The 16,359-nt window shown below is 39.3% G+C and overlaps 2 protein-coding genes across 2 annotated transcripts in view; one reads left to right on the top strand and one right to left on the bottom strand.

The window, feature by feature from the left end:
* Nucleotides 1-4,532, top strand: part of LOC128365885 (ankyrin-2-like) — a 115,782-nt gene extending 111,250 nt beyond the window's left edge. The window contains exons 49-54 of the mRNA XM_053326506.1: nt 1,032-1,642; nt 2,188-2,277; nt 2,714-2,797; nt 3,698-3,862; nt 4,013-4,186; nt 4,431-4,532. Coding sequence (XP_053182481.1) covers nt 1,032-1,642; nt 2,188-2,277; nt 2,714-2,797; nt 3,698-3,862; nt 4,013-4,186; nt 4,431-4,532 — 1,226 coding nt within the window. The remainder of the gene's footprint in view (nt 1-1,031; nt 1,643-2,187; nt 2,278-2,713; nt 2,798-3,697; nt 3,863-4,012; nt 4,187-4,430) is intronic.
* Nucleotides 4,533-11,867: 7,335 nt separating this feature from the next.
* Nucleotides 11,868-16,359, bottom strand: part of camk2d2 (calcium/calmodulin-dependent protein kinase (CaM kinase) II delta 2) — a 39,620-nt gene continuing 35,128 nt past the window's right edge. Inside the window, exons 21-22 of the mRNA XM_053337585.1 lie at nt 13,878-14,116; nt 11,868-13,404 (exon numbers count right to left, since the gene is read on the bottom strand). Coding sequence (XP_053193560.1) covers nt 13,884-14,116 — 233 coding nt within the window. The 3' untranslated portion in view covers nt 11,868-13,404; nt 13,878-13,883. The remainder of the gene's footprint in view (nt 13,405-13,877; nt 14,117-16,359) is intronic.

Raw genomic sequence — 16,359 nt, 5'->3', positions numbered from 1 at the left:
ACCATCCTCAATTGATTCAAACACACTTCACTCTGAAAAAATAGATTTACCCATTCCAAGTATTTTTCACTCAAGCAAGACACAATCTGAAATCACACTGACCAATCAAACTAGCTCACCACCAAAAGAAGATGAAGAGTTGGTATTTCCCAAACAAAGTGAGGGTCCATACTTAGCTAAACTAAGCCCAATGGCCCCAGACTCACTCTGTCAAACAGCTCAAGAAAGTCCAGATGATCAAATTATCATGTCCTCCAAGTCCACTCCAGCACCACCAGAGTCAAGGTCCCCACAGCTTGACCAACTGCTTTCAGATCTGGAAGAAATTAAACTAAAGTTTGAACCAGAGACAGTAGTTCCACCGCAGTCAGAATCCAGCGATGAAAGCCCTGAAGTTGATGAATTAGATGAGTTTGAAGACCTTCCACCTGATGATCAATGTGTTGCAGAGGATAGTGATACCCTAAAAGTCAGTATGACATCTATGATACAGCTCGCAGAAGATACTAATCAGACAAATGCAGCAATCACAGTTCCTACACATTTCCAGACATCCATTCAAGCTGAATCTGAAGTAGTCTCAGTTACACCCATTCTAACAAAACACTCAAGCCTACCAAGTGAACCATCTAGTCTCAGTAGTAGTAAAAACAGTCCTGTAATGGGACCGCCAATGAGCTCAAGTTTTTCTTTGGATACACTCCAGTTTAGCAATTATGAAAATACTACAGAGACATTTCCTTCCCTGTCTTTCCCTAAAGTATCTGGAACAACTGATTATACAAGTGGCATACTTCAAAGTCAAGAAGAATGTGAATCATCTACGTCACCTAATGACTCAAGGGGTTTGACAGAAGAAGCAGCAACACAGAGTATCCAAGATCAAAGTACACATTTATGTGAGGCAACTTCTGTTGAAGCCATGCAGATGGATGATTTTTTTTCTAAGTCTCCTCCGGATTTGACTCCTCAGACAGTTACATCTGGAAGACATTTCAGCTTTGATGAATTGATGCCATACCCCTCCTCAGGAAACTCAGAGACATTTTCAGTTGAGGATAGGCTGAGGACCAGTACGCAGTCAGAACAACCTCTGACTCCAGTAGAGTATGAAGGTTTTGCCTCTCAGTTTACTTTAGCTAAATCCAACACAGAAATGACTACATCATCTTCTGATGAGGAGTACAGCATCCCACCTGGATATGCAGAGACCTCTTTTACCACTACCAACTATAGTCACATGCCCCCAGAATATGCAGAAGTTGTACGTAGTAATGCAGACAGCCCAACCTTTCAATACTCCGACTCAGAGCCTTACTTTGACTGCAAACAGGGTGCATCAGATTTCTCAGAGACTGAGCCTGATGAACCAGAGACAAGATCTAGGTCAAGTAGATGTCAGCCTCAGGATAATCTCAGCCTTACTGGAAAGCAAGAAAAGGTGAATAGAGGAGTGCTGTCATCCTCCGGAAGTGAAGATTATGAGGAGACTTTTTTTGTCCACGAACCTCTTCCTAATGTGTATGAGGAGAGTGAAGAATTATTAGACTATTCAGAAGCATCTGATGAAGAATTCACCTTGTGTGAGCCTCCTGTCTGTGAAATGGGAGCATGTGATGATACTAAAAAATCTCTCACAAGGGTAAGACGAACTTTGGTAAACCATACCAGTCTACAAGCTTTTACTAGAGCTGAGCTTAACCAAATACTATATTTGCTTCAAAGAGGAATGATTGCTTACCCTCTGGCTACATGGATGGGATGTGAAACTCCTTATAACCCCCATTTTTATTTTCCATTTAACCAGTCCCAGCTCAGCATGTCATTTGCCAGTAACCAGCAGTATCACTCACATTAATAACATAAGCTACATGTTTTTTCTTCATCAGCAATGAGTGCATTGATTCTTTAATTCAAAACAAGCATGGTATGTTTTGAAAGCAATTTCCCGAGATACAGATTGCCATGCTGTACTTTCCAACATGAGTAAAACATGAAAAATTCATTGTAAATACTCAAAATCAGTGGAAAGTGCACCATATCACTCTGCTTATTTATATATGTATATATATATATATATATATATATATATATATATATATATACTTGCTTTGCTGCAAACATACAGTAGTAGTATTCATATATTGTCATTCATTAAATCTTCATGGATTTGTGTTACCTGGTCAGGAGATCACCGCAGAGCTTGGATCAATGTCAGAAAGTTCAGAGGATGAATTTCTGACCACCAGAATAGTGCGAAGGAGAGTTGTCATCCAGGTATCTAGTTTAGCATGATTGGTGGTGTTTTAAATTAGCATGCAAGGTGTTACTCCCAGAGTGCAATTTTTTAGCTGGCAAGGTGTTCATTGTCAAGTTGAGAGGTTTACTGTCTAACAGCGTTTAGTCTAATCAAAATGGGTGAAATATGTGTGTTTGAAGATTAATCTAAAGTTCACAAGAAGCATAACATTTGATTTGCACAGATGGCTGAACCTCATGGAGATGATTTATGCTGCTGTCAGCACTTCTGTGTTGGTTTGTTTGCTAACATAACCTTTTTCCCAGAGAATGCGAGTTTGTTTCGTGTTTCCCAAAGTTTGGATGCCGTACTTTCTCTAACATCTCTCAGCATTTCATTTTTCAAGTGGGAAATTAAACATTACACTGATTCAAGTTTACATTCCTCATTATGTATGTTATTTTTCCCTTACAGGCTGAAGATATGCCAAACCTCCCTACTCAGTCAGTGACAGAAGAAAAGTACAAGGATGAAAATGGACACATTGTTGTCAAAAAGGTAAACCATGGTCTTTATTTAAGAAGGCAGTATTTAAACTAAGGCTGTCAATTGATTAAAATATTTAATCGCCAATGAATCGCACATTTTAAAAAATGTCTAAATGTACTTTAATATTCTTTTTTAAAGTTTTTAATACTCTTATTAACATGGGAGTGGATACATTTGCTTGCTTTATGCAAATGTATGTTTATTATTATTGAAACAATTCAGAACAATGAAATACTGCATGCTCCAAAAATCTGCTGTCAGTTATATCAGTTAGGAACTAGTTACATTCATTCAACCATTCACACACACAGTCTCTCTCTCTCTCTCTCTCTCTCTCTCTCTCTCTCTCTCTCTCTCTCTCTCTCTCTCTCTCTCTCTCTCTCTTCTTTGCTCACACGCTCACACACACACACCTTTGTTGAGCAGGAGGAGGTCTCTCTGTATCAGCTGCTTGGCCAGTGACTGGTATTTGAGACTCGACGTATTCCGTAATGAAAATAACTTTGGCTTTGAGCTGAATTTGCTATTCATAAGACTCTTCTCTTGATCCATTTCTGCTTGTTATTCAAAACATTACTGCTGCATCGCTTCCTTATTTTCAAACTGCAGGCTGGGACAAGAGACAAACACAATGTGCGCACGTTAATCGCGTGTTTTTTTAAAAAAAAGAACGCTGTTAAGATGAATTTGCCTTAACGTGTTATAGAAATTAAAGCTCTAATTTAAGCTGAAAGTGACAATAGCCAGTAAAGCAACTTTATGATTGTGCATTAACATAAAAGGCTCTTTGCTGCATTGTTGCTTCATTTCATTCAGAGACAGAGACAACCAAAATATTCCAATGGTCACCTTTTTATTAAAACGAATGCCTCTTCACCTTATGGTCTTTGACTACATCACCTTCCCCAGGTTACCCGTAAAATTATTCGCAAATGTGTTTCCGTTGATGGAGTGGAGCATGAAGAGGTCTTATTAGACGGAGCTCCCCAAGCGTCCATCAGTATGGCCGAGGGAGATGGATACTCCAAGGTGGTGAAGCGGACCGTAGTAAAGAGTGAAGGAGACCATACAGAGGTGTGTGTACTGTGTATTATGTGTGTTTATTATCATACCCTCCAAATCATATTTTAACCGAAAAATACCAGATATATCAATATTTACATTGGTAGCAGTTCATAAAGGATAATCAAAATACAAACCAGTAACATTTTCTTCTAACCCTAGGTAACATTTGCTGCATGTGAGGGTTTCTCAGCATCAAGGCAAGAGGGACCTGAGGGTTCTAAGGTCAGTCAGGTAGAAGAGAAAACGGTCGTGGACGGTGAAAGGACAATGACACACCAAGGTGACCCATCTTTGGCTTCTGACCTCCCCTCAGCTCAAGAGGACTTCAAGCAGGTTTGTTAATAACCTTGTCACCATTATTTCTTAACTTTGACAAACTGTATGGAATAAAACAAATTGAGGATAGCAGTATGATGCTGTCAACATACTGTAGCTTAATTACAGTACTTGCCAGTTTAGAAAATCATTTCATGTGTATATGGAGCAAATACCAATCCTCTGGTTTTCATTAAATAATAAATAAATGAATAATAAATCATAAGTTAATATTGTTTTTTTTTCATTTTCATGCCACCAGGCACTATGTTATATAAGTGGTTTTACCAGATCAGAGCTCCCTCGTGTGGTAGAGACAGAGACTGTCAAAGAAGATGGAACTGTGGTCAGGAGGTGTGCGTGAATACCTGAGTGTGCTTGCTTGATTGCGTTTCTGTAACCAGATGACATATTAGTTTCTAACATAAGCATACTGCAACGTTTTTGTCTTCTTATTCAAAGAGAGATAACATAAAACTAATCTGACTAGATAATTGTGTTTAATTTAGGAGAAATAAAACGGTTGGCCCATCATTGTCCCATGCATGCAGTTGTAATGATTGATACTATGCTACTCAGTGCAGCTTGCATCCCACAGTTTTACATTTCTAACATTTAGAGTGTGATTCAGTTCATGTGTGTTTTAATAAAGCCTAGCTTTATTCTATTAAGTATATCCTGTTATTTCAATGATTACTTTGGAGTGTTTTGTATACTACTACAATGGCTGAATAAAATCAGGAACAATGTTAACAATAATAATGAAAATAATAACAATAATAATAATACATTTTATTTGAAGGCACCTCTCTGGGCACTCGAGGACACTGTGCAATTAATAAACAAAATAGTAAATAATAAACAAAACAATAAGAAACAAAACAGATAAAAGACCACACTGTAGAACAGACAAAACAGAGTAAAGTGAGGTAGTGGTTCAAGTTAAGTGGGGTATGCAATTCTAAATAAATGAGTTTTTAGCCTTGATTTGAAGAGAGGAAGAGAGTCCAGATTCCTGATGTCCGTAGGAAGTGAGTCTCAGAGTCGGGGGGCAGAGCGGCTGAAAGCCCTGCTCCCCATGATGAGGAGGCGGGCGGGGGGGACAGAGAGGTGGATGGAGGAGGCAGATCTAAGGGAACAGGAAGGGGTGGCGATGTGGAGGAGGTCAGACAGATAAGGAGGGGAAAGGTTGTGGATGGCCTTGAATGTAAACAGGAGGATTTTGAAGTCTATTCGGAACTTGACCGGAAGCCAGTGGAGTTGCTGCAGAACCTGAGGGGAGGGGGAGACAGACGAGTGGTCGATGGTGAGGGAAGAACTGTCGACTTTGGCAAGGGTTGATTTTGTGCCAATGAGGAGGATTTCAGTTTTATCACTGTTAAGTTTGAGAACGTTGGTGGAGAACCAGGATTTGAGTTCACTGAGGCAGTCAGTGAGGGAGGAAGGTGGAAGAGTGGAATTGGGTTTGCTGGACAGGTAGAGCTGGGTGTCATCCACGTAGCAGTGGAAATGGATGTCATATTTGCGGAAGATGATGCTGAGGGGAAGTAGGTAGATGATGAAGAGCAGTCACCAGCCTTCCCCCGGCAGCAGTGGTGACGGGGGATGGCTGGTAACTGAAGGATTGGAGTTGGATGAACTGAGTGCGACCTAAAAGGTAGGATTTCAAACCAGTCAAGGGGTGTGTGCGAGATTCCGATGGAGATTAGTCTGTTGAGGAGGATAGTGTGAGAGATAGTGTCAAAAGCTGCACTCAGGTCGAGGAGGATGAGAATAGTGAGTAAACCAGAGTCAGCTGCCAGGAGGAGGTCGTTAGTGATTTTGATTAGTGCAGATTCAGTGCTATGGAGGAGGCGGAAACCAGACTGGAATTGCTCGTACAGGTTGTTCAGGGTTAAATGACAGTAAATTTGAGAGGCAACAGTTTTTTCAAGGATTTTGGAGAGGAAAGGTAGGTTGGAGATGGGACGAAGATTATTGTAGTTATTAGGGTTGTCACCAGGTTTTTTCAATATTGGAGTGATGGCGGCGGTTTTGAAAAGTGTAGGGACAATTCCAGTGGAGAATGAGGAGTGGATGATGGCAGAGATGAGGGGGAGCAGAGAGGGGAGGCAGGCTTTAACCATGTCACAAGATGAATATCAGCTCAAAGAAAGAAAACTATAGTCATTTTTTTGCTCACCACAAATATAAGAAGATATGAATAACTCTTATTGTGTTGGATACCACCGCCGTTGTCCGCTGCGAGTTTACATAGAGATTCCATGGTAACTCGTCGCAGGCCGCTTTTCGCCGCTTGCTGTGTTCCCAGCGTAAGTCTATGGGAAAAAGTATTTTTAGGCTCAATAGAGGCTTCTTCAGGATTTCTAAATATCGTGGAATACCACGATACAGCCCAAGCCTAGGCAGGGGTCAATGGAAATTCTGAATATTGTATGGCCTTTGCATTATTCAGGTCTCACCCAACTGAACACTTTTTTGGATCAACATGTTAGATAGTGCTCTTCACCATCATCAAAACACCAACTGAGGCAAGAATGGTGCCAGTCCTCCCAGTAGGATTCTGTGCCAAGAATCACTGAAGCTGTACTGAAGGCTCATGGTGGCCTAACACCTTACAAAGACTTGTTTTTAGATTTTTCCTTTAATCCTTTCACCCATCATTATCTGTTTAGTATTAGATTATATGTAATTTCCAAGAATGTGTCCTGTTGTGTTTTAAGTGTTCTGCATGATTTACAAAGCATGTTATCCTTTGTGGGTGTTTTATTTTACTCCTATGATATCCAGTTTCAAGTATTACAACATCTGTTTCTTTGATTTATTTTCTGCAAAGCCACATGTGTTTCCTGAGGTTGCTGACTGTAGCATTTTCCTCTCTTCGTGTCTGTTTCCCCCTCTGTAGGGCCCACATGCGTAAAGGTCACACCCTCAGACGAACAGTGGTGAAGGGAGCTGGGCAGCGAGAACAGATCCTTCTAGAGTGTGTGGACAGCCCTAGAAAAGGCTCAAAACCATGTGATCTCCAGCAGCATCTCCACCAGCTCTTTCACCACTACTGGGAAGAAGAAAAGGAGGACAATGATGATGATGATGATGATGATGAGGAAGATGAAGATGATGATGAGGAAGAAGAGGAGGAGAAAGAATAGAAGAATGTGTAGAAGAATGTGTAACACTCCTAGCCCCTGGCTCTGTCCATGCTAAAGTTCCCCCTAATCCTATGCATTAGCCACATGCAATCTTAGTGTGCACCAAGGCACCTCAAAGCTAAATGTCTTCCCATTTAGGTCCTGGAAGATGATCTTTTGTTCACAATTTGGAGTTTTCTTCCCTGACTGGTATTACGTAGTCATGATTTCCTTTTCATGTTCTTGTGTTGTTTTACCTTTTTGTGACCAAAGAAAGCCTTTTGTTGTTTTCCTGAAATTTTTTAATTCTCATATCATAATTGTCTTTGATGTTTTGTCTTGATGCTGTGGTAAAGCGACAAAAAAAACAACAACAAGAAAACAGAGAAATGCTATTCACATCAGCCAACTCACAAACCTCCTAAAGGTAAAGATCACTTTACCTGTGAAATGCTAATACTGCTCTCTGAGTAGGTGCTTGGACTGAAAGACAATATTTCACATTGCACTGCCTCTCACAACCAGAGTTTCTCAGATATTCCTTTACTGAAAAACTGTTTCACTCACTGTACTTGCCTCTCCGCTCTTTCGATTCAGGTAGTCACGATGTCACACAGAGAAAACCAGACTGTATCGACACTGAATTTAACTGCTGCTGCTGTGTTTTGTGTAGGCTATGTAATCTGTCTTTGGGAATTATATATTATCTATAATCTAGACATTACTGACATCTGTAGCCTAGGAATTAATAATCACTCATGTGAAGTAGAGCAGGCATGACTAATCAACATCTGTCATTATGATCCTAGTTTTGACTGCTTTGTAGTTATATGGATTGCTCTTCTGCCTCTCAGTCCCTTCTGTGTGTGTCTTTCTGTGTTATATTTTTCTCATATTGTCGTTTTTTTTTCTTTTCTTTTAAACTGTTGATCATGACTCTTATTGTGTGGATAGTGGCTGTGAATGAGGTTGTACTGTAGGTATCGTATGTTTGTCTGTGCATGAAGTTGGATACTGCACTGACAGTTGCTTTGAGAAGAGTATTGTCTAAACTTTGCTTTTAACTTTGTTGTCTGTCTTATTTTAGAGTTTATTTTTTGATTTTGAGTTTAGCATACTGGGTAATATAAAGAACCTATTTAATCTTTGATTGTATGCCAATGAGATGCTTCTGTTCCTTAGGAAGTCCTTCAGCCTTTGCCACTGGTTAGTGAGATCATGACAGCTGTTGTAGAAACACTTGTCTGATATAACATTTGTGGGAAGGTTATCAGGTTTTTCTGCTTTATTTAATGATAGCCTATATTAGTTCATATTTTGACCCAAAGTGTTGGACCATGTGTTGGGTGCGTGATTGTGAGTGAATGAGTGTAGTTAAAATAGTGTGTGCCAGTTTATGTCAGCAAAGAAACGAAACATTTATTTTACACAAATGGTATTTGCACTCCTGAATGTCAGGAGGGAACACCTCCATACTTTTTGTGGACAGGACGTGAGGTATACAGTATATTATTGCCACAGGGATGGTCTCATTTTGGCAGGACAAATGATAAATACAAAATGGCGATACACTACACATAAGCATAATGAAGGCGGTTGAGAGCTCAATATATCATTATTCACAGCTCTAAGCATTGCTACTGTATGTATCTACAACATGTAATTATTTATTTCACTCTCACTGTTTACTTTATGATTTAGAAACATGTAAAATGCAAACTAGTGGAAGTTCACTGTGACAGGTATGCTTTTAATTTGATGAATCAGCATCCCTTTTCTGTGATGATGACAGTTATATACATATACAATGCATATATAAATATCTATAAAGGCATGTATTACTGTATCAAAATTCAAAAAGACAAAAACAAAATGGCTGCAGTGTGTCTATGGCTGATAGAGAATAAAAATCTACAAATGTATGTAGTGTTCTATCTTGTTGTGTCTTATATTGTAAATTTAACTGCTGTCTAAATGGTGCTGTGAGAGGGAATACAGCATGAGAGAACACATTGCATGTCATGCCTTTAGACAGCAATCCAAATCATGCAAAATGTCTTGAAAAAATAGTATTCTCATCAGTGTGGATAAAATTGTTCATTGTTCATCTTTTTCTTTGCTGAGAGCCAGGCTCTCTTTGTCGGAAAAGCCCTGTTAGCCCTAACTAATTGCACACATTCATACCTGTAAGCTGCCCTGTCCACCCCCAGTCCACTAAGCATAGTAATGATGGACAGGCAATTCTGCTTTCCCTACACACCTTTATCCTGTTTGTCCAAGGATGGACTTGGCAACCTCCAGGTCACAAGCGTTCTTCTCTGACCTTAGACATACAGTGGAGGAAATCATTATTTGATCCCCTGCTGATTTTGTAAGTTTACCCCCTTACAAAGACATGAATAGTCCATATTTTTATGGTAGGTTTATTTTAACAGAGAGAGACAGAATATCAAAAAAAATGAAATAAAGGTTATAAATTCATTTGTATTTGATTGAGTGAAATAAGTATCTGATCCCCAAGCAAAACGTGACTGGTACTTGGTGGAGAAACCCTTGTTGGCAAGCACAGAGGTCAGACGTTTCTTGTAGTTGGTCACCAGGTTTACACACCTCTCAGGAGGGATTTTGGTCCACTCCTCTTTACAGATACTCTCCAAATCTTGACGGTTTCGAGGCTGTCGCTTAGCAACTCGAAGTTTCAGCTCCCTCCACAGATTTTTTATGAGAGTAAGGTCCAGAGACTGGCTAGGCCACTCCTGGATCTTAATGTGCTTCTTCTTGAGCCACTTCTTTGTTGCCCTGCCTGTATGTTTTGGGTCATTGTCATGCAGGAAGACCCATCCACGGCCAGGAGGTTCTCGTCCACGATTCTACGGTACATGGCCCCATTCATCGGCCCTTCAATGGGATGAAGTCTTCCTGTACCCTTAGCAGAGAAACAGCCCCAAGGTAGAATGTTTTCACCTCCATGTTTGACAGTGAGGATGGTGTTCTTGGGGTCATATTCAGCATGTTTCTGCCTCCAAACATGGCGAGTCAAGTTGATGCCAAAGAGCTCAATTTTGGTCTCATCCGACCACATCACATTCTCCCAAGCCTTGTCTGGATCATTCAGGTGTTCATTGGCAAACTTCAGACGGGCCTGTACATGTGCTTTCTTGAGCAGGGGGACCTTGCGGACACTGCAGGATCTCAATCCATTATGGCGAAGTGTGTTACCAATGGTTTTCTTGGTGACTGTGTTCCCAGCTCCTTTAAGTTCATTAACAAGATCCTCCCGTGTAAATCTGGGCTGATCCCTCACCTTTCTTAGAATTATCTTTACCCCACGAGGTGAGATCTTCCATGGAACTCCAGAGCGAGGGTGATTGACTGTTATCTTGTATTTCTTCCATTTTGGAATTATTGCACCAACAGTGGCATCTTTCTCATAAAGCTTCTTGCTGATGGTCTTGTAGTCCATTCCAGCTTTGTGCAAGTCCAGAATCTTGTCCCTGACGTCCTTTGACAGCTCTTTGGTCTTGCCCATGGTGGTGGAGAGGTTTGAATGGAAAAGATTGATTCTGTGACAGTTGCTTTTATACACATAACGAGTTGAGATTAGGAGAAAGGACTAATTTGAGTGCTTCATGGGCACATAACTGCTCTGTGGGGGTTCTTGCTGGTTGGTATAGGGATCAAATACTTACTTCACTCAATCAAATACAAGTTTTCCCTGGATTTTTTGTTGATATTCTGTCTCTCTCTGTTAAAATAAACCTACCATAAAAATATGGACTCTTCATATCTTTGTAAGGGGGTAAACTTTCAAAATCAGCAGGGGATCAAAATAATTATTTCCTCCACTGTATCTGTTAGTCACGCTACAGATGCTCCACATGTCCTTTAATTGGTCTAATTTGATTTGATTGACTTTGATCAAACTGTGGTCAAATCTTAATATTTCATCTTCTCCTTCCACCTTATTAAAAGTACAGGATCAATGAATATGCCATAATACATAATTTTAGTTATTACTAATGGAGACAAGATGTCTCATACTTCAATGGAAAGTGTATGTGCACTGGAGACTGTAGAAACAGGGTAGAGGTTTCTGGCACAACTTCACTTACTTCCAAGATGTCCAAAAAAATCAAAGCTGTAGCAACACTTGTAGTATAAAACAACTGTGAGTCATGACCCTGATGAAGGCTGCAAGCTAGAACGTGTTGATCTATTAATAAAATTGTTCTATACTACAAGTGTTTCTGGAGCTTTGACTGTTTTGTGGACTGAAGACTACACGTTCCCACATCACACTGCATACTGCAACAATACTGACACAAATTGTGTATGCTGATGTAACAGCTCCCTCCACATAGGACAGGCAGGGCAGGACTGCTCTGCAGTACTGAGCAGACCTGCAGCTGTCTCAGAGTAAGAAAAGGTCACAAAGACATGATTCAGCTAATCAGCTTCAAATCTAACACACACAACAGTAGCTACCCCTCCATCTCCTTCTCACTGAAGCAATAATGACCAACGAGCAATAAAACCAATGAAAACTCTTTCATTATCACACCTTATAGCTGATTTATTTATTTCTTAAACATGTTAAGCCATCCATTGCCGAGCTGGCAACAGGTACACACCATTTAAGGAGTGGTGCATTGCATTGACATCATACGTTTCGTCAAAAGAAATGTTTACCATATTTTCCCCTTAAAAAGAAGAGACAAAACCAATTGATAAGAGTGAGCAGTAAGGATGATGAAGACACTGGCATTGTCCTGCAGTGGTAAGGAGACCACCGGCGAATAGAAGCACTCATCATCAAGGAAGACATCCAAACATTTATTAAACTCCATTCTGCAATGTTCTTCATTCCATAGCTTTTATGTGACTTCCAGTTTTACCAGCCCAACCATCAGGGTGACATTTGACCTGACTGAAGGTAGAGACTATAGTGCCTTTGCTCCATCTTCATCATCTCCACCTTCTCGGTGCAATTGGCAACCTAGCACACTGGAAATGACGAGAATAAAATGACAACAGAAAACCTACATACAATACAAGTACAAACATTATGAAAAATGAGTTTGTTTTCTTCTCATTTATATAAAATGTAAGGGGTGCTTCAGCAACCACAAAGTGTTATTTTTCCTCTTTAGATATGCAGTTTTGATATTTTTACTGGATGTTAACCATAACTGTTATTGTTTTTACAACAGTTGCATGATACTGGAGGACATTAGAAACATTTGGGACAGGACTGATGCACAACATTAACAAATGCAAACAAACAAGTCAGTGATTCACAAATCAAACAGAAGATATTATAGTTTCATATGATCTTACTCACAATACCCCCGCCCCCATGCACTACACAATAGTCTTGAATTTTCATATATTACATATATGCTACATTCTCTTATTTCTTAATTCACTGATATAAAGGCAAACATATCTCAATGCAAAGAGTAAGCTGCTCTGTTTTTCTTTACATTTAAATTAGTATTATAGGTTGAAGTCGGACAATTCAAATAGTATGACTTAGCTCATAGCAAACATAAATGTAGCTCATAAACTGGATTTTACGTAAACTCTTAATTCCTCTGATAGCAAGAATAGCAATTTCAATGTTTGTTTTTCTTTTTATCAACAATCACAATGTATATACATCACCAGAACTAAAGCAAGCTCAATTTTAACATTCTGATCTTCCAAATGTTTTTGTATTGCACACACATAAATACACATAAAAATACAGAGATAATTTTTGGGAGAGATTACATTAGTAGATTTTTAAACATCTCTATTTTTTATATTTAAAATGCATACCAAAACATCTTAAAAAACAAACAAAGAAAAAATGTTGTCAATATGTTCGTTTCATAATGTCCAAATATGATGTGCAGCCACCCGGTGGTGGTTTTTCAAATGATGTCCATTAATAAAATACCATAACAATAAAATGTATTAATACTTGTGTCCTGTGCGATGTCATGTCCTTATAGAAGGGTCAGAGAGCAGTTGCGGGTTGGCTAGTTGACTGCCCTACTCACAGATTTGCTGATGGGAAATTTTTGTTGTTGTTATTTTGACCACATGATGATTTTCCATTAACTGCAAAAAGAGAGAAAGGGAGCATAAATATCAATCTATAGAGCAACAAAAATATCCACACCCTGCGTAAAGAAATAAATCAGACCAGTAGTTTCACAGCAGACATTTTGACTTGTCATAGTACAAAAAGCAGATCCATAAGCAGTCTGATCAATAATGTTAATGATGAAAATACTAAAATCCTGAAACTGAAGCAGCATGGAATTCAGCCATTGTTAACTTAATAATTTGCACTTGTGCTTTTCCCAAAATGTGTCAAAATGTCTGCATGTTGGCTTCCTGTGAATCTTAAAGTCCTGGCACGCTAATGCACAGGTGTTTTCAATAGTAGACCTTATATCAGGACTGTGTGGCGTACACTTCTATATCACTGCAGAAAGGTGAGAAATTAAAACAGCAAAAAGTCAGTAAAAACAACATTTCCATCTGCTGTGAAGTTTCTCATTCATCAAGGTTAATACTGTATTACTTACTGTCTCTTACTGAGAGGGGATGCTGGGTGAGCCGGAGCGGTGGAAGTGGATGTTCTGCCACTTGCCATCACGGCGGTGCCACACACGGGTCTCCTCAGACTGCATGGTGCGGGGCATGCCACTGCTATCCATGTACTGGGTCAGCCGAATATAGGCAATACACGCAGCATTTTCCCCAATTAGGTGCACATGTGGGTTCAAGAGAATGGTGTGCACCGGTTTATTCCCTTTAGACAAAGCTGGAAATTAGACACAATAGCTGATTACAAACAGTATATGTCACTTAATATCACTGTAGTAGCTGAAATGAATGGATATCATCCTCTTGTATGGGGTAAAATAGTTATTACTTTGGGGGGGGGCTCTACCCTAGAAGGAATAATAAGTGCTACAAAAAGAGGCAAAAGTCTCCACATGATCAGATCAGAGCACATTACTCCAGTTCTAAAGTCTTTACACTGGCTCCCAATCAGCTATAGAATAGATTTTAAAGTTCTGCTACTGGTCTACAAATCACTGAATGGTTTAGGTCCAGAATACATGAATGACATTTTAGTAGAATATAAACCCTGCTCTGAGATCTACTGACTCAGGTCAGATAGTTGAGCCCAGAGTTCAAACCAGACAGGGTGAAGCAGCTTTTAACTCTTATACTGCACACAACTGGAATAAGCTACCAGCAGAACATTTTTAAATCCAAGTTAAAAACACTTCTCTTCTCCTGTGCTTATGATTGAGCTCTTTTAAAGCACTTTAAATTTTAATCTTTCATTTGCCCTGTATGTCCTTTTTATGATTTTAAAGAAAATCATTATCTTATGCTGCAACTTTATATTTAATGCTCTATTCTACTATTTTATTTCTCTCTCTTTCAATTTTTCTGTACTTTGTTTTTATTTTATTTTTAATTATTAGTGTGTGGGAGGGAGGGGGGGGTACTTGTACAGTATGTTTTAATGTTTCCACATTTTTACTATTATTGGGTTTTATTTTTATTTCTCAAAGTGCATGTTTTTTATTTCTAATTCTTACTGTTAAATGTTTGTTTTATGTAAAGCACATTGAGTTGCCATTGTGTATGACATGCGCTATATAAATAAAGCTGCCTTGCCTTGCCTTGCCTATATGTTGGATAGTGGACAAGCACAGGCTTGCCAAGTGATTGAGGTTTCTGGGACATATCTAGTTTATCTGAACTATTTTTACGCACACTGAGGACATTCTGCCATTTATAGCAGTCATTATTCATTCAAGATTTTTTGCTCCAAGGTTAGTCCATAAACACAGTCATGCCCTTTTAGTGTGCTGTACTGCAAACGTAAACTGTAAACTGATAGGGATCGATATTGACATGAAATCAACAATGAAGACCGTGACCACTAATACACTACTGACACTTCGATACAGAGCATACATGCACCATACCATAGGTCAGTGTTCTCCAACCCTTCTCCTGGAGAGCTACTGCCCTGCATGTTTTAGGTATCTCCCCATTCCCTGATTCTAACAATGAACTTGTTATCAAACCCATTGACAAGTTTCAGCTGCACAATAACGAGTTAATTAGTAGAATCAGGTGTGTAGCTCTCCACTGAGGCCCCGTTTGAAAAAAAATTGACGAAAAGATATATTTGAAAAATAAGCCTTGAGGCACATGAGGGATATTAGTCTGTATGTTATACAGTTGATTTGACATCGTTCTCTCAAATGGTTGAAGCACATAATAGGTTTATACTTTGAATGTCAAATTAATTTTGAATATTAAACTAATTTAATGTCACTTGAAAATCTGTACCTTTTGTATAGGATGTCATCGGGGACATCAAAAGGATTGCATCTATCCCTAAAAACTCTTTGGGTCTGTTCGAAACCGCATATTTTCCTACTACTCGTACTAACTCTGATGTCATTTGAAGTATGTAGTGAGTTTCAACTGCATAGTATGCCATTTAGAGTATGTGAGAAGTTCCCGGATGATATACTAGATTCACCAGAAATGCGGAGTATGCATCAAGAGCATAGACTGTAAAAAGAACTGACTACTCACACTCAAATTACCCAAGATGCAACCTAACTTCTGAAAAAAATACAAACGTCACAGATCACCATCTCGGTGGTTTCAAGTTAGCTACAGCGATATTTGTAGTATGTAGTATGCAGTTTCGAACACAGCCCTTTTCTCCTAAGCGCTCCTCTCACGATCCACGCACCAATGTCGTCAAGATCTAAGAATCTAATAATCTAAGAATGGACAGGCCATTTTCCAGGAGAACTGATTGGTCGGGAGGTGGTGCTTTTATACTCGATCTCCTATGCAAAACTTAACCTTGAAGTTACCTCGAAGAAAAAATCCAGCTTCGTAGTACAGGTCTCTGGAGCAGGGTTGGAGACCACTGCCATAGGCTGTACCTAACCTGCCCACTGTTATCTCAGTGAGTTCCCAGCACAATAATAATAATAATGATAATAATAATAATAATAG

This window comes from Scomber japonicus, chromosome 2 (genome assembly GCF_027409825.1).
Source record: "Scomber japonicus isolate fScoJap1 chromosome 2, fScoJap1.pri, whole genome shotgun sequence".
Taxonomy (NCBI): Eukaryota; Metazoa; Chordata; class Actinopteri; order Scombriformes; family Scombridae; genus Scomber; species Scomber japonicus.
Note: the sequence above shows the minus strand (reverse complement) of the source record. Positions and strands in the feature narration are given on the sequence as shown.